Source organism: Haemorhous mexicanus, chromosome 6 (genome assembly GCF_027477595.1).
Source record: "Haemorhous mexicanus isolate bHaeMex1 chromosome 6, bHaeMex1.pri, whole genome shotgun sequence".
NCBI classification, from domain to species: Eukaryota; Metazoa; Chordata; class Aves; order Passeriformes; family Fringillidae; genus Haemorhous; species Haemorhous mexicanus.
Window position 1 is genome coordinate 14,913,154 of NC_082346.1, and position 27,346 is coordinate 14,940,499.

The window sequence follows — 27,346 nt, forward strand, 5'->3', positions numbered from 1 at the left end:
CAGAGCATGGGGCTTTGTAGCCATGTTCAAGCAAAGCCTAAGAAAACCTCCTGCAAGACAATCTTTTTAAAAATACCAATTTTTAACCTCTCTTTGGAGAGATTTTTGCCCTCTTTAAAAGTACATGATTTAATGTAATGCTTTCTTCACTGTATTTACAAAAAATTGCTTCTGTTTGAATGATTCTGAAAGAAAAAATATTTTGGAGGTTTTAGGCTAGATTTGCTTTTGTATGTTGAAGTGAATAGGAGCAGGAGAGCAGCATCACCATCGAATTTAATGTTTAGGTTGAATGATTTATAAGCAATCAAAAAAAATTGAAATAAGGCCATATTATTCCGTCATCACGATATCTGTTGCATGTAATTTCTTTAAACTCTTCTTTAGGGCTCTTGCTGGGTAGCATTAACTGAGGATATGGCCCCCAATTCCATATGAAAAAACAAGGGAAGAAACATTTCCCATTGCATCACACAACCAAAATTTATGCCACTGTTTTTTCTCAACATTAACACATCATGTTTTATTAATTACCTTTAACCATTAATTACCATTAACACATTACCTTTTTATTAATATTTTCTTCTTTTTATATCTTTACAGATGATACTTTGGGATTGGGATTTGAAGCAATGGTACAAGCCCTATTACCAGGTCAGTATATTATCAATTTGTCTTTTTTTTTTTTTTTTTGTGAAATGTGATTGAGTACAGATTTCAAAACAGTTCAAACTGCCAAATTTCAGTTCTTCTGTTGATGCTGGATTTGCCTATTTTTTCCCTCTGTCTCTTATACTGTAGTAAGCTCTTCTTGTTCCTGTTCAGAGAATTATGCAAAATTAAAACAAATCACTTTAGTTTGGATAAATTTTTTATAACTTCTTTCGGTCGAATCAGGGTTAATAAAAATTATGAGGTTGTGGAAATTGTACCTCTGTAAGGGGCTCTAACAGTTTGACTGCCAAAATTTGTTGATATTGTTGGAAGAGAAAGAATAGTAAGCTTAATGCTGAGACAAAGTAATGAAAATAGAGATTTAAAAATTGCCAACAAATTTCAAATAGACAAAAGAAAGCTGGAAGCTAATGCTGAATTGTGAATTACTTTCTAGTGTGTGACACAAACCTGCAGACATTGCTGTCTGAATGTCTATTTTCCTTAAAAGAAATTATGTTGCACGGATTTTTTAAAAATTTATTTTTGCTAAATTTGCAAAAAAAAAAAAATTCTTTTAAACAAAGAATACCATGTTTTGGCATGTTAACAGTTTGCAGCATTTCCATCTATTCCAGAGTGCTGGCAGTGGGAGTGGAGCTGATCTCTCAGTGCTGAACGAGGCTCGGAACCTGCTCGCGGAGCTCCTGAGTGACCCATGCCTCCCCCCACATGTCATCTCTTCCCTTCGAAGCATTCACAGCCTCATTGGTGCTTTCTCAGGAGCATGCAGGCCAAAGGCCAGCCCATTCACCCCCTTCCCTGGTTTCTTCCCCTGTCCTGAAATAGAAGATCCTGCTGAAAAAGACCGGAAGCTCCTCAAGGTCTGATGGCTTTTATTTTCATTCACGTGTGTGTTGCAATTAAAAAAAAAAAATAGACAAAGGAAAATTTTTCTAGAGGGAATGCTCCTGTATGCACAGCAGGTTCTCTAGTGAGTACCTGGGGACAATGTTTAAAGTCAAAAGGGAGCAGCTGTGAAAACACATTGAATGGAGATAAGTACTAAAATGCAAATTCAAGTGGCTGATGGGCAGACAGTACAAGCACTGGTCTGCACCCTGACCACAACATTCCTCAGAATAACAGCAAATATAAACTGAAGGTGTTATAGTCTCATGATATGGGACAAACAGGGCTGTTCTCTATTCTTCTGCATTCTTTATCTAACCATTACTGTCACTGTGGCTTTTTCATTGACCTTTTTTCCCCGAGAAATTTACTCTTGTGGACAGCCAGCCAGCCATCACACAGAAGCAAATCAGCTATGTAAGATGAAAAGTATCCCTTCCTTTTCTTCAGCAAATCACTTTATGAGACCAGTGTAAAATCTACCGTCACTTCTCCATTACTCAGGGTTAATAAGTGAAAGCAAGGGTGTAGTTACTACATGAAATGCTAAAGAATGTGGTGGGAAAAAAAATTATGATATAGAAACTCAGCTGCAGAGCACCAGAGCTAATATTTCCAGCCCAGGATTGACAGCTTGAGGCTCTTTGTTGTGGAGGCTGCTCTGGGACATGCCCTGTCGTTGTTTACATTTCCAGGAAGTGGGGAAACTTGGTCCAAACTGATCATCTGGTTGGCTTAGTGTTTTGGAGCCTGATTCAGCCTGTGAAGTATCTGCTGGGAACCATATTTTTGGGGGAAAAATCTCAGTGTCTACAGGTTACTCTGTGGAAGATCCTGCAGAACCACTGCAGTATGAAATTCCTTGTATTGTCACATGGATACCTGCAGAAATCAGTTGGGCAGGGATCTCAGTCATTCAGCATGTTTTTCTTTGTGGATTTCTTTAAAAGCTGCTAAGAATTGGCATTCATTTTGATTTTTAAAATTTCTTTGTAGCTAGTCAAAATAGTGTGAAATGAAAAATATTCATTTCTGGAGACCAGTTATAAAGAGTATGTGAGATTGAAATTTTATGGTTTTTTGCAGCTGCTCTCTTTTTCTCCTTCCTAAAAAGGAACTTTTCCTTCAAGTTCTGGGGATTTTCTGTATAGAAATTTGCCTAGTGCTTGCCACAATCATTCAATAATTCTTTGGCTTTGGTATCTTTAAGAGTAAGCCCAAATATTTGGCTATGTATGTTACTGCAAGAGAAGGATTCCTTTTGCTTTTAAAAAACAGATATATGAGGAAAAATTACAGGTTAAAACACAGCTAAGAAAATATTATGAAAGTATTTCTTCAAAATGGATGATTTTGAAAGGTTCCCACTCTCTCTTTCCCTGACTTGGAATATAAAAGGTCTCCTCCATATTTTTTTGCTGTGGATTATGCACATCTTTATTTCTCTTCCCTGAGTGGCTTCCAAAGTGTGTTCAGTTACAATTTTCAAGTTGATTGGGGGGTCATCAAGTTGATTAGAGGGTTGAAGCACCTCTCCTCCAAGGAATGTTTGAGAGAACTGTGATTGTTCAGCCTGGAGAAGAGAAGGCTTTGGGGTGACCTAATTGTTGTCTTCCAGTACCTGAAGGGAGCCTGTAGGAAAGGTGGAGAGAGAATTTTCACAAGCATGCAGTGACAGGACAGGGAGAGTGGCTTCAAACTGAAAGAGGGCAGGGTTAGGTTGGATATTAGGCCAGGCTGGGTGGGGCTGTCAGCAATCTGGTCTAGGGAAAGGTGTCCCTGTCCATGGCATGGTGGGTTGGAACTTCAGGATCTTTAAGGTCCCTTCCAACACAGACCAGTCCGTGATTCAGTGGTGAGCTGTCTGTTCTCCTCTATAGGAAAGGAATTAAAAACAGGGAAAAGAGTGTAACTGGGCTTCAGATCTTGGGCTAGTCATAACTGCTTAGCTAATGCTAACCCTTCCCCTTGGGTTCCTTGGAAGTGTGAACTGCCCAGTATTCAGAAAAAAAAAAAAAAAAAAAGAGACAAAAAACATTGCAAGGCTACTCTGCAACAGAAACTGTTTCCACTTCCATCAGGACTGTCCCTAGAACTGTCCCCAGATCTCCCAGTGTATGACAGTAGAATGTTTTCCAGATGGGTGGGTTTCTGCTGTTATTAGCAGTCATGATTTTAACAGATTTCACAGGCAAGGCAAGTAAAAGTTGTCTAGGCAAACCCCTGAGTGTGCACATCTCTTATCTCCTGGCCTCGCTGCCCTTGCTTACCCCACCTGGAGTAAGAGAACATACCTGTGGTAAGGTACCACATCAGCTGTTTGGCTATAAAAATTAGCAATAAATAGCCCTTACAAACCATAAATAAAATTTTAACATCTGCTTTTACTTCCATGGATTTTAACCACGGTCAAATTACTCAACAGGGATTAAGTAGCAGGAGCAGCCTGCCAACCCCACAGCTGAGACGATCCTCAGGAGTTTCTGGCTTGTCATCTATGGAATCAACATCATCCAGATGGGAAAGGAGTAGCATCAGCAAGAGATCCCATCAGGAATATAACACACCCAGGTAAGCACTGAACAGCATTTCCAGGGCAATAATAATGCTGGAACTTGGCAGAAGAAGTACTGGATGTAAAGTCTTGTGAATTTAGCCTCCAAATTCTGCCAGCATAAACTGGAAAAGTTAATGATGTACTATGCTGTGTAACTCAGGTTGATCTTAAGTAGAAACCAGATTGTTCTGAGGTTAAATAGTGTGCTCTGTCATAGTAAGTAGGCCTTGATATAAGCTTCAGTAGGAAATGAAAAAAAAAGTCCAGCATACATGATTGCAAAACAAAGTAGTCTCTAACTAGTCTCTAACTGGTCTCTGCCTCCTTCTTTTTGTTTAATATTTGTATCACTTGACAGCTTCCATATACCCATGCAGAATTAGAAAGGTGAGACAATTTTCTTGTGGTTGGTGACCGCTGTTGTGGGCATTATAATGTTTATTATTCCTCCAGTCATCAAACAAGGTGTAAGATACATTAAGGTAGTAATCTCTTCTCTGCTTGTTAGTAAATATGCTGCAAATAGAGCTTTTATTTCCAGAATTAAGATAACATTCTGAATTAGGATTAAGATGAATGGGTTTTTTTCCTTTTTGTATAATGTTGTATATTAGTCAAAATTCACACATTTAATTTTATTTAAATGTATAAATGAGTATGCCTTTGCTTCTGAAATCTGTAAAAATGTGTGTGGTTTTGCTTTTCTTGTTTTCTGGGTTGGTTTTTTTGTTTGTTTGGTTTTTTTTGTTTGGCTGTTTATTTGGGTTTTTTACTTGGTTTGGTTTTTTGTTTATTTTTTTCCTTTAAAGGGTTTTACACAGGTCATAAGGAAAGTATAACATGTATTTTTAAAAAAGAAAATGTGAATTATGCTGATAACTGGTAATTTTTAGTAGTAGATGGGAATTTATATACACATGTCCAAGAATTTACTTATCAGCATTATATTTAATATTCAAGTGAACCTCTTGAATAATTTGTCCCTTTCAGTGTTTTTCCCCCCTTGAATAAAAGATGATCTTCAAGTTTTTACATTGTTAAACTTAATTGTGGTTTGTGTATGAAGTACAATTGAAGATTCCAATAGTGGCAGTAGTGGTCATTAAAAGATTGAATTTTCATGCTGACCTGGTTGCTGGTGTCCAGATGAACCTCCCCAGTTGTATCCACTGGAAATAACCAGGGACCAGAGAAATTCCTTTAACCTTAGCAACCATGGGGTTTCAATTTGAGGCTCAGCCCTCCTGCTGCAGTCTCAGTGTATGTTTACAGAGGGCTTCCTCACTTTCCTTACTATTCAAAAGCAGCTCTTCTCTTTTATTTGTATACAGATTTTTGGCTTGGTTTCTTGTTCAAACACAAGCTCAAAATGTAAAGTTCTTCCTCATGTTGAGGTGAAACTTCTCATGTTTTAGTTTATGGCCATTGCTCATCCCCCTCTTGTTGGGCAGCACTGAGAAGTGTCTGGCACCATCCTCTTAGCCCTCCTGTGAGATATTTATATACATTAATGAAATCCCCTCTCAGCCTTCTCTCAACTAACCAGGCTCAGCTCCTGCAGCCTCTCCTTATATGGGAGATGCTCCAGATCCCTCATTATCTTATGGCCTCCACTGGACCCTTTTCCAGTAGTTGGAGATACACAGAAATAAATCTATGTTTATTCTGGCACTCATTTTTCATATTCATGTATTTAAACTAGTGGTGGGAGATCAAGTATTATTTCTGTATTGGACTTTTTTTGCCATCGGCTTAAGAAAGATTAAATCTATTTTGGTAAATACTATATTCCCCTCCTGAAGAAAAATAGTTTACATTAACTATTTTCGTTCTGAAGTAAACACATGCAGTTATTTTTAATTGCATATTACATTTTTGTTCCCTGAAGGAAATGAAATTTTAAATCACGGAGTGAAGTTTCTGTATGGAACAGCAGATGGCAGGGTTGAGCAATCGAGTTTAAGGACTTGGCCAGTGAAGCCAAACACACTTTGATGTCAAAAACAGCTTCAGTTTTAAGTTTATAATAAATAAAACACCTGATTGTATATGCAAAATTTATGTGGCTGTGGAATGTTTTAATTGTATTTCCAAAGTGATCAATCTTCAGATCTGTTAGGAAATAGCCTGCTTCAAATGCTCAAGGAAAGTGCATGTTAGAAACTAAAACCTGTCACACACAATCTGAGTATATTTACTGCATCATTTTAAGATGTGTGAAGTTTTTTGTTGCTTTCAATCAGTACACAGCAGTTTTTATTTCATGTAATTGACATATATTTTCTAGCTGGTTTTGAATTTGACAGCTTTGTGGTATTGTTCTTAATGGTGGGGGACCTGTCACAGGGCAGTATAGCTGTTTTAGAATAATTTTATTTAATAAAAGCGGAAGAGAAAATAAGAAACAAAGCAAAAAACCAATCCTTACTGTTTTCTTTTCAGCCAAGGATCTCACTCAAATGGGTCTTTTGGTGCAAACTTGCTGACAATACCAAAGCAAAGATCATCCTCTGTGACCTTGGCTCACCACATGGCTCCCAGACGAGCAGGTAGGATCATGCCGTTTATACAGAAACAGCATGGCACATCACAGGGTTTTTCACATAAACAAAGCACCAAAATAACTTAAGCATGTCCCTGGTTGTTTAAACCCTCTCTTTGTAAACAGCAATGACTTTGTTGTCATCTGGACCCCATGTCATGTTTGTTTTGGAAGGTGCTTCTCCTGGCCTGAGTCCCGTGGGCTCACCGAGCCATGGATCTGTCTCCGGCGGGGCATTCAGCAACTGGTCACCTGTGGAGTTCCCTGACACTGCTGATTTCCTCACAAAACCAAGCATTAATATCCACAAGCCCCCAGGACACACACCCAGCTCTCCAGATTTTCAGCAGCCAGTTAAAACACCTGTAGGTTATATGTGTAGCAGGTACTGTAAACTCTGTTATCATTTCAGTCGCTTCGTATGGGTTGAAAAGAATGCAATTAAAATAAAAACAAAAAAATCAAGACCTGTGCCCCTACTAGGATTAAAAAAGGGCATAAATATCATAATAATCTGTAACTGTGTTATCCAGGGGAGAATAAAGAATGCTGGATGTATGTTACTGCTTTGACATGGCCCATCCTTCTCAGCAGCTGTTATTGTAGAGAAACAATATTCTGTGGAATTTTAGAAAAGGATGGTTTCTTACCTGGGAATTGGATTCTGTGTTTCTGAAGACTTTCTTAGTTATGAGCTCTACTTTAATAATTCAGGGGTCTAAGTCTGGGGGAGGTGATGGTTGATTATTATCCAAGGACAGACTAAATCTATGTGTGCCAAATTTAGGAGAAAATACTCAGGTCAGTTGTTGAAGGAACCTTTACAAGCCTTCTTAAAAAAAGTAATCTGCAGATATTTTTCAGTAGAAGACAGCAGTAGCAAAAGAAGAAAGTTACTGAATGTTGTAAATATTTTTCATGTATTCTGTAAGCTGTGGACGTCAGATACTCAAGCCTGTTCCAATACCAGAACCAGACTTTGTGGAATACAGAGACAGAAAATCAGGTGGGATTTCAAAATAGACAAATACTTGATATCAACTCGCTGCTTTTTTTTTTTTTCCCAAGCAGTTAAATTAAAATTTTACTATTTCTACATAATTTTTCCTTTATTTTAGCCTATGTATGCATTTTACTTTGTTTTGTGTTTTAGAAAAATCAAAATAAGATGAAATATTGCCTGCTTCATAATAAAGATTTTAAAAGAGGCTTCCACTAATACCTTTATAGCTCTGTACTCCATGTATCAAACAAGTGCTTTACTAACTAAGCTAAACTAACCACATTTTTTTTTAATAAAAGTTATGCTTATAGCTTTTCTTAACCTTCAGATAGGTTTTGTCTAATAAATTTTGTCCTCGATGACTTTTTTGCATATTTCCTAAATAAAATGGTTTAGAACCAAGCTATTACTTATATTTCTGTGACAAATCCATAAAAAATCAGTTAAAATCAGTTTAAAAATTTACAAATCAGTTACTGATAAACTATTTCCCTGTGTGTTTTCTTTAAGGTGAAATTGCAAGTGCTCATGTCTCCAAAGAATCTTTCCACCATACAGAGAAGAGGAAAGATGAAAGGAAGGAAATGATCGATCAAACACAAAATACACTGCTTGTAAGCATGTAATTGCCAAAAAACCCCCCTGCCATAACTTTTCTCAATTCACTATTTCTTTAGCATTTCTAACTTGCTGTGAAGAGGCCTTTATGTTGCTAAAATAGTAATTTCTAAAGGGTTATGGTGCATGGTCGGAATTCAAATTTTCGTTTAACAATTGTTTATCTTGCATAAATGTCACTAGCAAATGACAGGAAAGCTTGTGGTTGTATTGATTTTGTTGATCAATATTGATTTGTGTAGATTTAATGTTGAGAGAGTGTGCTCAAACACTGGCTAATATTTTCTTTTGGAACTTCATGAAAGATGCAGCAGTGGCAGTGAGACACCCAAATGAATGTCCAATACAGTGCTATTAACATTTTGGGTTAAGTGTTTTTATAACTTTAAAATAGGTCCAATTGACCTATTCTTAAAGCTCAGTAAATCTTTGGTTTTAGCGCATGCATATTTTTGCTTTCTTTATTAACTCATCTTGTCTAAAAATAAATAAGAAGAAAAATATAACACCATCTCAGACAGCCCCAGAATCTGCTGCCCAAAAGAGGAAAACTCAAGCCTTTAAGTGTGCTATTTGTGATATTGATTTATGAGTTTCTCATAGCCATAGTTGCAGCTCCATTCAATAAATTCCCTAATGATTTATCCTTTTCAAGGCTTTTTTTGCCAACACAACTGATAAATTAGTTTTCATTGTTATTTTAGAGATGATAAAGTATCTTAATCTCATACAGGTGGAACAGAGTTCTACATTAGAAACAATGTTATTAGACCATGATTCACTAATGGAGAAGATGAGCAATTGGAATTTCCAAGTTTTTGACCTTGTAAAAGAAATGGGAGATCAGTCTGGAAGGATCCTCAGCCAGGTTTGTTGTCCTTTATTATATGAGGGAGGGTAGGTAAAGCTGTCCTTTATTTAAACCATGAAGAAGTTTTGCAGTCAACATTCATGTGAATACTTAAAATTACATTTATGTGAATATCTTCAAAAGCAGAAATATGACTTCTCATGTACTCCATGTCATTGTAAACCATAAAGAATGGTTTATCTCTAGAGAACATGCTCCAGATTTTCTGAATTTTATTCTCAATGTAAATAGGTTAGACTCACACTGACTAGGTTTTGCCATAGTCTGCCATTTCCTGTGCAGAATTATCTCCTGCTTTCAGAATTACTACTCTGTTTGGCAACCACTGCTTTTTTCTCTGTTTCAGTAAAATATTTCTGCCCCACCTGTGGGGGAAGAAAAGTGATCTTTTCAGCAGCCTTTTTCCTCTTGATCCTATAAACAATGGAGGTTTTTTTCCATCCTGCTTTCTGCTCGTAGTATCCCTTTTATCTCTTTCTGATTTATTTCTGTGCATTTTCATGTTTGCTGAAGCCAATCCTGCTGGCAGCTGCAAGAATAAGATCCTGTTTGCTCTTCCCCAGCTTCTCCCATTCATCAAGGTCATCTGGAGGCTTCTGCCTCTTTATTTAGAGTGGATTTAGCAACCATGGAGCTTCTGATCTGACCGCTAAACAGTTTTATTTCCAGTATCTTAGTTTTCCACCCTGGAGTGATGTCCCCTAATTTTGCAGCTCCTGTTCCTCTGAGCACCTCCCACACTTCAGAACTTCTTGTTCCTCTCCTGTGTCTAGGAAAAAAAAGTTATAAAAATGAGTGGCAGTGACTTGTTTTAAACTTTTTAAAAGTATTTGCAGCCTTGGGTGGAGGGGGGAATTAGCCTTTGACGTACACTAAGTTCTACATGTAAATAATGATATATGGTCTGTATACATATATGGAAGTTCTGAGTACCTTTTTGAAATACTTCTTCATTTACCAGCTAGTTTTGTTAAAAACACTCAAGAGAAATCATAATAAATGCAGGAAATAGGCTCTTTTTGCCAAAGTCTCAAAAACAAACACAATTTTTGAATGTATTGGGGGGGCTGGTGTTGTCTGTTTCTCTTTGTTTTGTTTTATTATTAATGAGTTTGCTGTTATAATTACATAATTTGAAGTTTTGAATAATAAGTCTGAATAAGAATTTCTTCTTTTTAGGTCACTAATGGAATAAAGCATGGCTTATTTAGCCTTCTGAAAAATGTTGGGGTATATTATTAGAAATCAGTTGTGCATGGAATTATCAGCAATGAAATATTAGCTTTTATTATTATTTATTGAGAGGATCATAAAAATCCACATTTTTTTGGTAAAAATGTATTAAATACATCTCTATGACAATAGCATTCCAATAATTCTTTAGTGGAATTTCAGTGATTTCCATGTCTGTTGGCAAGTACAATTTTAAAAACAAGAATATTTTTAAAGCTGAAAAAGCAGAACATGCAACAGTATTTAAATCTCTCCGATTTAAATTCATCTTAATCTTTGTTTAGGTTACATATACCTTGTTTCAAGACACTGGCTTGTTTGAAATTTTCAAAATCCCCACTCAAGAATTTATGAATTACTTCTGTGCGCTGGAAAACGGCTACCGGGATATTCCCTGTAAGTGCTCCCTGGTTTCACAGGGAATTTTGATATCAGTGGCTCTCCTTTGGTGTGGGAGTTTGTATTTCTGGGCCTCTTAGTGTGTTTTTGGTGAATGCACTTGACAGAGATTAGAACTGGTCTAGAGAATTGCAGGACAAAGTGGGTGGAGTCTAAAACTGAATTTGTTAATTTGGAGTTTGAAGGTAATCTTAGGGAATTTGAATTAGTGGTTGAATCAAACACACTGAAGTCAATGGGAGAGTAGTTGCTGATTTAACAGAAATTTGGGTGAGGTCCTTAATAAAATGAAAAAAAATAGCAAATTTGGATGGTAGTTATTCACCTTGCTGTGCAGGGCAGCAAAATTTGTTGGAAAACAAAAAGCCACCCTTCCCCACTCCACAGATGTTTGCCCAGCCCGGGTGCTTGTAGGTATCAGATTGCAGGCCACGCTTGTTTCTCACCATTATTGATTTAAAAGGCCATTTAATCCCTTCCTGAGGCCCAGGTAGGATGAAGTGTACATAGACACTGTTTGTTTATCTAACTGCCTTCTTAAAAATGTTCACTGATACATCTATCTACCACTAACATTTTAAATTCAATGTTTCCTTTTAGATTTAACCAAAATCTCCCTTATAATACATTTTGTACATTTCTTTTTCGTTGTTGTTTTTATTATTCCATGTGATGCCATTTCAGATAGCAGTTTTTGAACTGTATCTTGCTGATTTTCAGATCACAATCGTATCCATGCCACGGATGTTCTCCATGCAGTGTGGTACCTGACCACACGGCCCATTCCTGGATTCCAGCAAATCCGCAACGAGCACATCATGGAGAGTGACATAGGTGTGTATTCACACAGGCTGTTTTTGTTTTGCTGAAGAATGTTAGAATGAGCCTACAGCAGGTAAACCAGATTGCTCTGGAAGAAAATATCGAGTGATTCTTATGACTCACTATTTCTTTTTTTTTGTACTTTAATATAAGGCAGTAGGAAAAAAAAAATCACAAAGCACACACCGTTCAGAAACATCATGCAATTGACTTTTAGAAAAATTAGTAGATGAGTAATGGTTAGTTTGTTAGCCAAGAAAACTGGTTCACTTAATAAATTTTCTGTGCTGAATGAAACCTCTGTATTCTGCCACAGTCAGGGTATTTTTAGCATTTGAAATACATTAGGCTAATATTTCTTTACTTTATTGGAAAGTTAAATTGACCAAAGAAAAAATACCAAAGTATTTAACTTAATTGAAGTTCTCCTTAATGGCTTTAGTATAAAAATTAATATTTTAGAATTTTCAGTTAGGTATCACATGCAGACTTTCAAACTCTGAAGTGACCAGCCCAAAAAAAACTGCATAAGAGCATCCCTGAAAAGGAAATAATATCTCCAAATTCAAATGTTGGGTGAGGGTACCTCCAGTGAAGCTTGCTTTTGTGGTCTGTGACTTCATAGAACAAACTTTTAAATTTAAGAATTTGTAATTTTTTTACCTAATTGTATCCTATAAGTAAAGGATAAAAATGAGATTGTAAACATAGACTTAGATGCTAAGTGTTTTGTATTTCAGAAAAATGAAAATCAAGCATTCCCCAAGAACTCTGTTTTATATGTGTAGTAGAAAAAGACAAGACACAAGTCATGTGGCTTTTAAAAGGCTGGGATTTTCTCTTTTTATCCAAGTTTGTCCCTATCTATTGATTGCACCCTACTGCCTTTACTTTCTCCAAGTATTAAATGGGTTGGGACTGGAGACTTAACTGGAGAAAAGTGAGAACAATAATTTTATTCTCCTCTACAAAAAAAAGAAAAATTAAAATAAGAAATTATAATCACATTGCTTGGAAACTCTTCCAGTATAAATATTTTCAGGCTTTTAATCCTTGCTTATTCTATTAAGGCAAGGGAGTTCCTTTGATATTATGCATTGATAAAATAAGTGCTATTTCTTTTCCTTTTTGTTTTTTAGTTGTGACTTTGTCCATGGGAAAGATGATAATAAAACTGTGAATCTTCTTATCATGCAAATATTTCTGAATTAATGGGGTTAATTCCTTTTGCAGTAGTTTCCACTGCCCTCCTCCAAGTTTTCCTGTAGGTTTGCAAGTTCAAGAAATGGGAAAATTATAGAAATACTAAGGAAAGTGCTGATTAATTTTTTCTTGGACAAATTCAGGTTGGAGACCAACAACAGAATGCTCTGTTAGTGCTACAAATTTGCAACTCAATGGCACTTCAAGTTTTCTTCAAAATTGTTAATCTATAAAAATTATCCTTAATAGTTTAAAAAAGAAAATTAGTCTTCAACAATTATTCAGTTTCATGACAGCAAGGATAACTATACTGTGTTTGCAACAGTGTCTGGTTGTTATACACATTGATAATGTATTACAAATATGAATGAAATACTGTTCTAAAAAATATTCTGGTTTTGTACTTTGAATTATTTTTTTAGATGAAGCCAGTGGTATTGCCCCAGTTCAAGTCAGCTACACTTCTTCAAAAAGCTGTCCTATTACTGATGACAGTTATGGCTGCCTGGCATCAAACATTCCTGCTTTGGAATTGATGGCTTTGTATGTAGCAGCTGCCATGCACGACTATGATCATCCTGGACGGACAAATGCTTTTCTGGTGGCCACAAATGCACCTCAGGTAGGAACCTCTTCACACAGAAAATCACTTCTTTCTGTCTGAAATCAGTATAAGGAATTTTTTTCTATTCTATATCTCTAAAGTAAGTTGTTTAGGATTGAAGGATTTAAGGCCTGATTTAAGAAAATTAATGTCCACTATACTTGTGTAATATTTTTATTTTTCTTTCCTGTTAAATTCTGATGTGTTTTGTATGTACTGGTTGTGTATGAATGCAGAAACAACTTTCAGTTTGCAAAATTGAAAATAACCACACAAACCAGTGCAGGATAAAGGATTATTTCATAGAGAGCTGGCCCTAGGTCTGCCTAATCAACTATGATGGCTACTTCCATCTCTGAGTAAGCTACAGACAAGAAACTTAAATAATAGTAACAACAACTAATGGTACAGGTTGTTAGGAGATTAAGACTTTGAAAATGAGATTTCTAATCAGTTTTCAACAACTCCTTATTACAAAGGGAGTTTAGGATGTAGGCACTTATGTGTTTCTGCTGAAAGCAGCATACAAGGAGGAACAGCACCAAACTACACAGACATCCATCACCAAGTCTCAAAAATGCAAGCATTCTTTGAAAAATTGCAAAAAAGCATTGGCAAAATGAAGTTTTTATCAGGTTCTGTTTAATCTATATTGAATTAATTATTTTATAGGGTGTTTTTTATAAACATGGAAGCTGTGAGTAAAATCTGCTACTGATTTTATATTTTAGTAAGCTCATTTACATTTAAAATTTCTGCATTAGAATTAAACATAGCTCTTTGAAAACTAATGATAATTTTCACCATTTTCCATTATGACAGTTCTTATGTATTTTGGAGGTTTTTTCTACTGGGTTTTTTATTTGTTATGGGTTTTTTGTTTATTTCTTTGTTTTTGTTGGGTTGGGGTTTTTGTTGTTTTTCCTTTTCCAATACAATTAAGAGGAATTAAAAGCAAATACTTAGATTTATTTTTTTTTCTTGTTTTCTTTTTTACATCACTGTGTGACATAAAACACACGCTGCTCCACACATACACTGTGCAAAGTCTTAAATGGTTTTTATATGTGTGCCTACAGTCTCAATGTAGCTGTCACTAAGGCATCATTAAGGACTTTTAAAGAAAAAAAGAACATTGCTAATTGTTAAGTTTGGGGGGGGGGGGGTTTCCCTCATCTGTAATTTTTGTGTCAGTTTAACCCCAAAACTATGACAAAACTCTTTTTTTTTTTTTTTTTTTAAATTATTTTTACCTAGTGTTGTTTCTGGCTAGCCCTGAAACTCCAGAATATTTAGTGACAACTTTAAAACTTCCCTGTGTAATTTACAATTCTTCCCTTGTTTTTTTCTCCCTGTAGGCTGTTCTCTACAATGACAGATCAGTCCTAGAAAATCACCATGCTGCATCTGCCTGGAATCTTTTCTTATCACGACCAGAATACAACTTTTTATCGAACCTTGATCACGTGGAGTTCAAGCGCTTTCGTTTCTTAGTGATTGAAGCAATCCTTGCCACAGACCTCAAGAAGCATTTTGATTTCCTTGCAGAATTTAATGCCAAGGTTTGTTCCACTTTAGTGTCTGCACTGACCTGGTCTTGATATCCAGATTTTATCGCTGCTTCTCAGTAATTGTTAGTTTTAATTACTTGCATTGAAAGTTTTATATTATTTAAGTTTAAGCTATTAAAATGCAAGTAGAGTATTTCCTTTGTACAAAGCAGCTGTAGATGGTCTGTAGGTTGCCTAATAAACCCATGGCTGAATAGTTTGAACTGGGTGTCTGTGCCTGCCCCAGGTCAATGACATGAACAGCAGTGGCATAGAATGGAGCAATGAGAACGATCGCCTGCTGGCCTGTCAAATATGCATCAAACTGGCTGACATCAATGGCCCAGCCAAAATCAGAGACCTGCATCTGAAGTGGACTGAAGGCATTGTCAATGAATTTTATGAGCAGGTGGGTATGGAAAGAGCAAGTTTCTCTTTTTAATGATGGGCAGGTTTTATCAGCTTTAGTAGTTTAACTAAATTAAGCTTTATTCTTTGTTTTAAATCTTTAAGTGAGGTATTTCCATCTTCTCATTTTGAATCCCAAAATTTATTTTCACAGGTAGCTTGCTAATGTGATCTTTTAGTTTCTAACAATTGTGTTAGAAAACAAGCTCCCAGCCAGTATTCTCCATTTTTCAGATATCAGGGGATTTTTGACAGGGAGAGCTTCTTTCTTTAGGATGGTGCTAAAAAATCAAAATAACTTCTTCCACTTTCATAAGCTGAGTTCACAGATGTGTTTCTAGGTGAAAGAATAAGTTCAAAATTCACAAGACTGAAAGTGTATGTTCAGCTCTAAAGCTCTCATGTCCATGGAAGTGCTGAGATAAGTAATTATAGCTCAGATTTTTCAATGAGCAGCTGCTAAATGTTTTTCTTCTCCAATTTATAAAATGGTGGGAAAGAAAATCCCCAACAAAACAGCAAAACAAACCACTTTACTTTGGATGTTACAGCTCATTTCATTCTCCTGTGGCTTTGCAGGGGATGCCATTACCAGCATGCCTTGCTATGGCTGATTACTCTGCCACTTTCTCTGTTCATCAGCTCAGCAATTGAAGTTGAGTCTCTGCCTGCTCTGAAGCCATCCTGTAAAGGCAGAGGAACAGCAGCTCCAGTAGAACTAGTTCTCCATCCAGACACAAGCAAAGCTGGAGAGAGGATTATGGACTGTGCAAGTCTGAGCCATAATGTGTCTTTATCTTAAACTGGCCTAATTACATTTTCATTCACTTAGTCTGTACAGTTATTCTCCCCAGGAAAAACATACAAGCCATGTGGTGGTTCATGGAACCACAGAATATCCTGAGTTGGAAGGGACCACAGGGCTCATCAAAGCCTAACCTCTGTCCCTTCACAGGACATCCCAAAAATCACTTCATGTGCCTCAGAGCATTGTCCAAAAGCTTCTTGAGCTCTGTCAGGCTGGTGCTGTGAGCACAGCCCTGGGGAGCTGTTCAGTGCCCAGCCACTCTCTGGGTGAAGAACCTTCTCCTGATATCCAGCCTAAACCTCCCCTGACAGAGTTTCATGCCATTCCCTCGAGCCCTGTCACTGCTCACTGGAGAGAAGAGATGGGTGCCTTTCCATGTGCTTCCCCTCCTGGGGAAGCTGGAGATTGCTCGGTTCATTAAAAGTAATTTTTTAAATAAGAATTTAAAGTTAATTTCGTGAGAAATTCTGATAAGTTTTTTCATTTCTTTTTCAGGGTGATGAGGAAGCAAGTCTTGGATTACCTATAAGCCCCTTCATGGATCGTTCTTCCCCCCAGCTGGCAAAACTGCAGGAATCTTTCATCACTCACATAGTGGGCCCCCTTTGTAATTCCTACAACGCAGCTGGGTTGCTTCCAGGGCAGTGGGTTGATGAAGAAGAGGAGGATGCAGAAAGCACTGAAGATGATGATGGTGCACAGTTAGAGAGTGATGATGAAGAAATGGAGGATGATCTTATTTTAAGTAAGTTTCTGTGTTCCAGTTGGTGCTTAGCTGTCCTTCAGTAGCTTCAGACGTAGCAGTGACAGCTGAAATTGTGCAGTACAAAGCTTGTCGATTTTGCTCTTATGCTGCTTCATAAATTTTCCTCTCTTAACAAAAAATTTGTTGCTACCAGGAGACTTGCAATTTAAAACAGAGACTTTTTGATATCTTTTGCAGTGCCATTGTTTAAATATTCAGAATAATCATCCATGTGCCTTGCTGAAATTTACATCTTGCTTGCAATGTGCCATTGGTTTTGTTTGTGTAGAATGCAATTACTCAGAATGTCAAACAATCCAATATGCTTATACTTTTGCAGAAGCTCAAAGGAAAAAAGGTAGACGAATATTTTGCCAGCTAATACACCACCTCAGTGAAAATCACAAAATATGGAAGAAAGTGATCGAAGAGGAAGAGAAAAACAAAACAGAAGGAGCCAAACTGCTGACTGAAATCTCATCTTTACCTCAAGCAGATGACATTCAGGTGATTGAGGAAGCTGATGAAGATGATGAACGACAGCTGGGAGAAGAGAAGACGTGCTAAGGGAGCTCCAGTGGTGCCCAGTGTGATGACAGCCTCTGTTCTTTCCACTGTGCTGACTTCAGCTCATGACACAGCTCACATAAAATCGAAAGGCCTTAATACTGTGAGAGGATTCTCTTTGCCCTGGTGGAATCCCACTCCTATGCACTTTCGCCACACGCAGAATACGGAACTTTATTCAGAGATTGAGTATTGTATACCCTGATGCAAAGTTCTTTATGCCTTAGTTGGTATAAAATATCCTGATATAATGCTGCCTTGCTGAGTATGGAACTCTTCTTTTCCTTGAGGTACCTGCAGTTTTTAAAAAAAAAAAACATTCAGTGACTTTGATTACCAAAGTGGCAAGAACTTTTCGCTAACAAGGAACCGCGGGATGAATCCTAATGTTGTCTTGAGTTGCTTCTTTCATGTTGTTTTTGAACATGAATGAGAAAAAAAGTCTGTGCCTACATGAAAACTATGTTACTGCTGCAGTGCAAGCCTGTTGTGGGGTGTCTACTTAGTGCAGTAGTGTGCTTCATGTAGTCATCTCAGAGCAACTGTTCAAGGACTGTGACATAAGTGCTGAATTCTGATATTTGTGGTTTAAAAAGAGGAAAGAAAATCCAGGTGCATCTATTTCTGATGCTTTTTATTATTGTGCATAATCTGATGTTTTATTTTTGCAGAAAATATTCAGGTTTGCAGTGGATGTTCATGATAATTCATTGAATACAAGGCCATTCTCATCTGTTGCCTTGCTGTTTTGTGGTAGAACATTAAAAACCTGTTCAGCTACTTAAATTATGAAGGAATTTTATTCTTTTACTCATAAGTAATGTTGTATTTCCTGCCCTTACTCAGGTTCGCTTTGAAAACAAGTCAACCACATCACAGATTTTTATCTTGCACCCATTTCCCATATTAAATTTTAAGGAAATAAGATGGTATCTCATTTATTCTTTGTATGTAAAGCTTTAGGAGGATTAAAGATTTTTTTTTTAAAAGACATAAACTACTGTTGCAAAATGGCTATTTTAATTTGCCCCACACATTTTTTCCATCACAGACACAGCTTTTATTGCCTTCAAGTTCGATGTACATCCTGAAGTACACATATGGAAACCAGAAGGTGGAAACTTTGTGTAAAGCCTGATACAAGATAAAAATCACTGTACTGTACCACATTTTAGATTGCTGAGTTTTAAAATAACAAACTTACACATTCCACCCCAATGTATTTTTAGAAACACTCCCATTGTAGGTCTAATTTGTAAACAAACAAACAAGCAAGTTGAAAATTAGGCTACAGGTAAGCAAGCCAGAGGTATAAGCCTGGTTTTAAAAGTGCTCCTTTTAGTACTGAACCTTTAGATGCTGTGTAGTTGAACTGAATAAAACCCAAATGCACGTGTGCTATTTCTAAATGTGTCTCAGCATATTTGTGTTTGCATCAATTGACTTAAAAAAAAAGAAAAGATAACCTTGTGTGAACTGTATTACACTATTTTACTCAGATTTTCCTTCTGCTGTTTCATTGGCCAGTTTAAATAACTGAAAGGTTTGGGCTTTTTTTTCTTTTTGCTCTTTTCACTAATAAGCCTTTTGTTGATGCACTTAAAAGACCACTGAAATGTGCTTTTGCTATATCTTCAGTGCCAAATTCCCCCTTGCTGCCATTATCACTGTCACTGCAGTTTTTTTGTAACATGAGCAGTGTTAAACCAGATATTTCTGTCATTAATAAAATGTTGCACTATTGAAGCTGGCACTTACTGATCATACACCTGGTATTTGACATTTCTTTGGTCATATATTCTTACAGTTCATGTGAAGACTAGAAAAATTCTGATTCTTTCATTATGCTGTATTCTCAGCATTTTGTGTTTAAATACTGTGTTTGTGTACATCAAATATCATTTTAATATTGTTTAATATCATTTTGCTTTGTCTGAGAAATGATACTAATTATTTTGTTCTATTATTTTACAAATTTCCATTTTTAAGTTTCCCTTAAAATGTCATTATTTAAAAATTAACAAAAGTATAATAAGGTTAAAAATTAAGATTTTATGTTTTACTAGAGCATTGGCAGGACTTACATGTGGTGACATCTTTGCCAGCAACTTTCTTATCTCAGGTTTCTCTTAAATTCTTTAGGAATACTGAAGCAATTTTAAAATCCAGTGACAAGCAGCAAGCCTCAGTGTTTAATAAACTGTAATGCTAATATGTATTTCCAATTAGATATTTACAATAGATTGCTTCAAGGATACATTTAATTATGAATGTGTTCTAAATCAGCTTTAAAGTGCCTTTTTTTAAATGTGTGCACAGTATGTGACTAATTGTTACTTTAAGAGCAAAGGGAAAAGACTGGGAAAAAATTAACAAAGGCTGGTTCAGGGGATGTTTGAAGAAGTTTATGTGGCTGTAACTGAAGGTTTTTTAAATCTTTCAAAATTGGTAATGGAAGGTCCTTTGAATGTTGATTGAGCTGTTGTCCAAAATATCATCTCTCCATATAGGGCATGTCACTCTTAAATCTGTGATCACACTTCAGTCATTCACAGCTGCCAGGGGATGCTGAGTACTGCTGAAATCCATACAAAGGAACATATTCAAAACCCTTTCGAATGCAACACTACCTCTTAGTTATTTGTCTTCCCCCCCCGCCAAGAGGTGGACCAAACTAGCCTACACTGAAGTTTATGCCACGCAGAAATACAACTTTTAAGTATAATATTCTCAGGTTTGAGTCTCCCATCTTCTCATTGCTTTTTTTTCCAACATGTGTTGGATTACTTGCACCCATTCACACAGAACTAGACCTACCAAGTTTTCTACAAGGACAGAATTCTCTCTGTGCTTCCTGGAGTCCTCTGGATGTGAAGGAGGTGCTCAACCAGTCAGAATGAATAACTTGGAACCTCTTCCTGTGAGTTCTTCCTCCATGACAAAGTTAAATGGTGAGTGTAAGGTTCAAAATGAAAGGAATGGTTTGGGGTTGCTTAAGGTAAGTCCAGACTAAAAAAGTTTGTGTAAGACTTCATTTGCTCTGTGCACAGAACCACTTCTTGGTATTTAATCCAGTTTTAACCACAACCAGGGGCAGGTGAATCAAAAAAAGGAGTTAGCAGAATTCAAGAGCTCAAAGTTGTAGCTTTGGTGCTTGCTCCTGGTGTAGATGCAGTTGAATCTTGGCTTCTGGATCCTTTGAGAGCACAGACAGAGTCTGAGGTAATCCAGAGCGTGTTACTGCCCAGAGAGGGTGTGGGGTCCCCCTCACTGGAGATACTCCAGAACCATCTGGACACAATCCTGTGCCATGTGCTCTGGGAGGCCCTGCTGGAGCAGGGGGGGTTGGACCAGATGACTCCTGTGGTCCCTCCCAGCCTGACCCATCCTGTGATTCTCTGTGGCACTGACATTCACATGGCAGCACTCCCCCTTTTGTCCAAAAGACCATTTGAGATGTGCAGAACTGTGTCCCCTGCACTGGTGAGTGTGAGAGCAGGAATCCCAGCCTGAGAGATGTTTTGGACTAAAAGGATGGAATTAGCTTGGGTGATGAGAACTAGAGAGAAGAGGTAAGGATGGCACAGACACAAATCTACTAAAGATGCTCAGAAGAGAGACACTGTTTATTGTCTCAGGCCAGTTTGTGTTTCAAATATTATAGAAACAGTATGTCTTTATCAAGTCAGAATAGTTGGATTTTTAGAAATGAAATGAAAATGGTAATGGAAATAATGATGCAGCCATCACAACTTCAGCTGTGATAGAAGTTTTAGGAAATTGATCCTTCAGTGGCCAATAAAGATTAAATGAGCGAAAACCAATATAAAATGTTGATTAAATGAGGTACAAGAAGTATGATCAAGGCAGTATTTATTTTGTTTTATTTCTTCCAGCTCTCTTCAGAATTGTGTCTCTGGACAATGTGCTGCTTCAGTCATGTCTATGTTAAGGCAAATGAGGTGATGAATTACTTTCACTTTTCCAATGAGGAATTACTTTGCAAAATCTTCTGAAGTAAGTCTTTAACTTACTATAAAATTATACTGTGGATTCTCAGGAATGAAGCTGACAAAAGAACACAATTTTTAACTGCTCTCTATCTGATCTTAGTTTAAAAGGGCTATAAGCAGTTGGTTTATTTGTCCTCTGCTTAATGAGAAGGAATAACACATTTTTAAAGGAAAGAAAGCTGATGGACCAAGCTGCTACAGGATAAGCACTTGGCTTTAGGTGTGTAAGTGATTTGCACTTACTTGGTTCTGTGTGACACTTCAGACACCCTCTGAAAAGGGCACAACACAACCAGAAATGTTTGACAGGAAGGTTTCTTTTGGAATCTGTACACCATGAGTCATCCTCTGATTTCTGGACTTGAAGAGATCACGGGAGGTAGCTACTGGTGCCTGTGGAAGGTTCTGCTACACAGGCTGTGCTCCCTGGCAGAATGTTGTCATCTGTGGAATCTGATAGAGTAAAAATCTTCTGGTGAGGTGAAACCTTCTGTCTGCTGGTTTATCTGTGAGGTTTCAGAAGGAAAATAAAACCAAAGGTGATGTTTAACCAAACCAGCCTTTAAGTACTGGTGAGAGACCACGGTGTTTCAAATGATCCCTCCCATTCACCTTGTGATTTGTCCATGTTCTAAACATCCTGCCAAAAAACAGGTGATGAGTCACTTCTGACTCATCTCTCTGGATCAGCAGAACCCTTTGCACCTTGAGTGAGATCAAAATGTCTTCATTTTAATTGCATATAAAACAAAAGGTAATGCTTAGCCTAAAATGCAGGTATCATACCAAAAATACTGAGGATGGGGTTGACATTAATTATTGCACATGAGGAGCAGAGTGCAGATCCTGTCCCCTGTGCCAGTCAGATGTGAAAACTTGCTCCTATAAATAGTCATTCAAATGGGCTTAGCATGCCCTTTCTTTATTCATGACATTCATCCTAGTAGAATTTATTAATCTGTAGTACTGCCAGTTTATCTGACTCATATTAACTAAGCTTGCTTTCAGTAAAACAAGGGGATAAGTAAGGCCCTCTGTCTTTGAGAATGGGTTTGCAGTCATTTAATTCAATGCATCCTAACTAAGTCACTACCAAAATACTGTTTCTAATTTCAGATGCCACACCCCAGGAAGAACACCTGCCCTTTAGACAGATTTACAGAATTATAGTACAGACCAGTGGGGCTGATGATGTGGCCTGAAGAGAAGGAGAAAGATAAAATTAATTAAAAATATTTTTTTTCCTAGTCTAGAGAAAATGAGACTCTAGTGAGATATTCTAAGGTTACCTTATGAGACTGTTTCAAAGAGTAATCAGAATAATGCTTTCAGTGTTTATAGTGTTTAGGACAAGAAGTAACACCTTTAGGTGGCAAGGCTCAAACATGACTGATTGTCTAAGGATTGAGAGGGCTCTGACTCACTGAAATAGATTGTCTTGGGCTATTAAGAAAGTCTCTGGGGAAAAAAAAAAAAAAAAGTCTGAAAAGCAGCTTTTAGTAAAACTGTTAGTGGACCAGATGAGGGACCTGCAGAATTTTCTGAGATCCTTTCTGAAGCTATTTTTTAAACATCAGGACTAGAGTAGTGGTCTGATATGGAAACTTTCAATACCAAGAAGAAAATGTGCACAGTTATAGAAACAATAACATTCAAACAGCAAGAACTGGAGGCATCAACTCCTTTATTTCAGTAAATATTAAAAGCTTTTTATTTTAAATGTGTTTCACCCATAATTCATCTCCCACCAGAAAGAGTCTTTTTATTTGTTGAGAGAGCTAAAACCCTTCTGAAAAAATAGATGAGATTTGAACCTTAGCCAGAGATAAGAATCTGTCTAATTGTCAGATGGTGAATAAATGGAGAGGCAGTAGCCAAAAAGTTTTTTAAAAATCTGATTATCTTAAGTTAGTTTGCTAAAGCTACTTGTATTTTAAATATTTTTCAAGCTATGTGGGCCTTTCTAGATCTTAAGAAAGTGCATACTTGAGACATTGGGAGGTGTTGGATGCTTCAGAAGATGATGTAATTCATACACTTAGCAAAAGAATTAGTATCAGTGAGTAGGGATTTTTAGACAAGTTTTAGCTCTTAGCACTAAATTTTACTCCCATCAACAATGAATTATTCTTACTGTCTTTATATAATCATGAAGTTCATTATGGCACAAAGAGCTTGAGCATTTCATAGATTACACCTACAGTTTGTGGTGAAGTAAATGCAATATTAAGCTGTGTTGCATTTCTCTCCATAGTGTGCCAGTTTAGACTGTCACATTCCTTGAGAGAGAAATGGTGTGTCTTTACAGAATGCAAAATAAAATGGAAGAAGATCTGAAAATGCCCTTAAGTGGCTTTATAAAGCAATTTTTATGCTTCCAAAAAAAGAAAAGACATTAAATTAACTTCCTAATCTATATCAGATAAAGAGGGGTTGTAAGTACCAATGTTTTTCCTGGAAAAAATAGGCTTATTCTGCTGTGGTGCATGTTCAGCACTATTATTATTATTATTATTATTATTATTATTATTAAGCTTATTGTGTAAGTTGAAGAGAACCAAAGGGGCATTTTGACTCCTTAAACGAGCATGCCTGTGGAGAAAGGAAACTTGATTACCTGAGAATAACTGGAATTCTTTCAGATGTTTGATCCATAGTGATTCTGTTCCCTAGCTTTAATTCCTTGCTGGTATGAAGCTGTACCTGTATTACCCACATGAGTAAGGGACCTGAGCAATGAGACATCCTTCATCCCCTTGTTTTGGTGAAGGTATAAATGTCCATGAGGTGTGGATGGGTGGATCCTGTTGTCTGGATGCTGGTGGGCCTGATGTGGGTAAGCATCTGAACAAATTAACTGTAATGCAAAAATATTTTTAGTACATAATATTTTTTTCATGCTTCTCATAAATCGTAGTTTACGGAAATTAAAAATATTTCCTTTTTTTTTTTTTGACATGAGTGTAGAAAAGGAAGTCACTGCTTGAAAACAGCAGCAGAATACTCAGTAACTTTATTCTGTTTTCTGGAATATTGCTACAGGCCAGTCTACATCACATGTAACATTTTTGGCAAGCAGCCATCTGCTGCAGTAATAGCAAGATATTGGATTAGATTGCACATTCCTGATGTGCTCCCATTATTTTAATGGGTTTAATCTATTTGGGATGTTACTTATTGGGAAGAATGTAACAAATGTAGCATCTCCTGAAGCCTGGCAGTCTTCCTAAGGAATAACCACTCTGAGTGTGGGTTCTGCCTCATTCTAATGACATGGACAGAGTTGACAGCCTTCAAAAATGCCTGAAAGGATAATCTAGAATAGGGAGAATCTGCTGATGCCCAATTTACATTGTTGTGAAAGGACAGAAGAAGGCAGAAGATTTCCAGAGCTGTAGTTTAATATAGTCTTGATTAGACAGAGGGTTTGAATTATCAGGGCCAGTGCCAAAAAAACTCTTGGGAAAAAACTTATTGGTATGAAAACACATACCAACCTTCTATGTGTACCTTCACTGAGCAATTTATACTGGAAATATTGAATTCTTCTCAAATTCTTACTGATCCTCTGATCTTGGCCATGTTATCTTGTGTTTTCATCAGTCCATCTCTCTCAAAGACAAATTCTGATCTGGCATCCTCCCCATTATGATTTCCCCCTCCCCCACCTCTTTATCCCAAATCTTTATGTTTTCATATCCAATGCATTAGTATGAAATTTGCACAGTCTGATTTTCACTCATTTCTCAAAGGGATTTCACTATTTTTTACTGTGTTTTTATCTGAGCTTGCTGTTTTTCTCATGAACTTGCTCTCTCAATGACAACATAATCTGCCTCATCTACTCTCTAGTGCTTGCACAAACCCTTAAGCTCAATTCAGGCTAAACACATTCTGGATACATATAAAAATAAATCACAGCAAGTTTATACTACTTACTTTCAGAGAAGCAGTAATGTTCCTCGAACTTTTATGGAATCTTCCTTTGTATAGTTAATTTCTGAATGAATTAATTAATGAACCTTCCTGCATTTATTAGGTTCATACTAAGGATGCCTTCATCAGTACCACTGAAACTGCTGGAAGTTCAGGAAATTAAGTGCCAGTGAGTGAGAATTTTTTCAGCATTTTTCCAGGGTCATATATGACATGCTTGCAGTATTCCCTTTTTTAGGGATGCTGACATGGCCAAAAACAACCCCAAAACTTAAATGTGAGGACAGAGATTTGGAAAGGAGGATTTCAGACACGATGGTTGTTCTGACTGCAGCTCTTGCAGCAGTATTATGAAGATACACTGGTTAATATATCAACCTTTAAACCAAAACAATGTTAAATAGCAGCCAGCTGCTATCTGTCCTAGATATTTCAGCTGGAATTATCTGGACATCCCACCAGGAAATTCTGAACGTCTGGCTGGCTACTGTAATCAGTGCTGATACAGTGGAGGAATTCTGGAGGACTAGAAAAAAACTACTATTATGTCAATATTTCAAATTCTTAAATTGGATCATTAGGATAATTTGAAGTCAGAGGGAAAATAATAAAAAAGCTGATATAGAATGAAACATGTAAATATGACTAATACTGATACAGATTTAGAGAAAAGACAGTTTGTCAAACGTATTTGATTGCTTAAATGAGACCATAAGTTGGCAGATAATGGTAAAAGTTTGGATTGATATTCTGAGGCTTTTATGAGGCATTTTGATTTAGAAACCAGAATGACATATAATCAATGTGGTTCTCATTAAATGGATTAAAGACTAGCCAGGAGTTAGATCTCAAAATACCTCAGCAAAAGGGAATTAGAACTGGTCAGCTGCATTTTGAGCATGGGTCCCTGCAAGAACTGGTTCCTGATGGTTTTTAATCCTCCTCCCCCCACTTCAATTAGCATTATTTGAGCCATGTTGTAACAAAGGATGGCCTGGAGTCCTTTGCCACCCAGGAAGCAGGACTAGGTACTGAACAAACTCTGGGAGCACAGGGTTGGGAGCAGGAAGAATTGCCATGAGTCCAAAACTGGAGCTGAACTCCTCAGGGCTGTTTCCTGCTGAAGGCACCCAAGTTCAGTGGATTCCACAATTTCTCCTCAGGCATTCCACAAGCACACAACATCTACCTGGCATCCAGAAAAACCTTCATCATGACTCCTGACCCCACTGCTTGCCAATGCCTTAGGAGCTGTTTATTCAGTTTTCATGGTGTGCCCAATGCACAACAATCAGCTTTGCCTCCTACCTCTCTTTTCTGAGTTTTAAATCTTCTCTATAAAAGGCACTTTTTCAGGAAGTGGAGTACCCTGCCCAGCCCCTTCAGAGGAACAGGAACTTGTGTTGGATCTGTTCTCTGTGGGTAAAATAATCTGGACCTGCTGCACCTGAAGTCAACAGGCTGTTATGTGAGTGGGCTGGCATTAGCTCTCTTTGCTTTTTCTCTTTTGCTCTTTCAAAAGAAAGGAAGCATTTCTCCTCAGCATGAGCTGAAAACATCAGGTCAGCAGGCAAACACCAATTCCTGCCTTTCAGCTTTTCTGCAGCTCCAGGTTGCAGCACTATCTGTGTAAAAAGCCAGGTCAAACACTCAGCCCTGGCCTTCAATAGCTGCTTGCTTGTTTTGTTCTGAACCCCGTCCTGAGGCCCTCTCTCCCCACACAGAGGGGACTAAATTCTGTGTTTGAAGTTTCAGCTGCTCCTGCAAGGTCTGCAGACACCAATCTTTATCTACCAATAGCTACAAGGCAAGAGCTGGCAAGAATAATAAATGAAGCTGGCAGAAGTCAAGTGTAGCCCTTACACCTAAAATTTGTGCTTAAAATTCATTTAAAATCTGTT

At 37.2% G+C, this 27,346-nt stretch overlaps 1 protein-coding gene across 2 annotated transcripts in view; it reads left to right on the forward strand.

Moving 5' to 3' along the window:
- The window catches only part of PDE3B (phosphodiesterase 3B), an 82,475-nt gene extending 63,570 nt beyond the window's left edge, over positions 1-18,905 (forward strand). The window contains exons 2-16 of one of the 2 annotated variants that reach the window (XM_059848922.1): positions 604-654; positions 1,275-1,538; positions 3,992-4,137; positions 6,566-6,672; positions 6,840-7,050; positions 7,598-7,671; positions 8,179-8,282; positions 9,020-9,154; positions 10,675-10,786; positions 11,510-11,623; positions 13,237-13,436; positions 14,777-14,980; positions 15,216-15,377; positions 16,680-16,929; positions 17,270-18,905. In XM_059848922.1, the coding sequence (XP_059704905.1) occupies positions 604-654; positions 1,275-1,538; positions 3,992-4,137; positions 6,566-6,672; positions 6,840-7,050; positions 7,598-7,671; positions 8,179-8,282; positions 9,020-9,154; positions 10,675-10,786; positions 11,510-11,623; positions 13,237-13,436; positions 14,777-14,980; positions 15,216-15,377; positions 16,680-16,929; positions 17,270-17,496 (2,361 nt within the window). In that variant the 3' untranslated portion in view covers positions 17,497-18,905. The remainder of the gene's footprint in view (positions 1-603; positions 655-1,274; positions 1,539-3,991; positions 4,138-6,565; positions 6,673-6,839; positions 7,051-7,597; positions 7,672-8,178; positions 8,283-9,019; positions 9,155-10,674; positions 10,787-11,509; positions 11,624-13,236; positions 13,437-14,776; positions 14,981-15,215; positions 15,378-16,679; positions 16,930-17,269) is intronic. The other variant, XM_059848924.1, reaches the window with a different exon arrangement.
- The last annotated feature ends 8,441 nt before the right edge of the window (positions 18,906-27,346 follow it).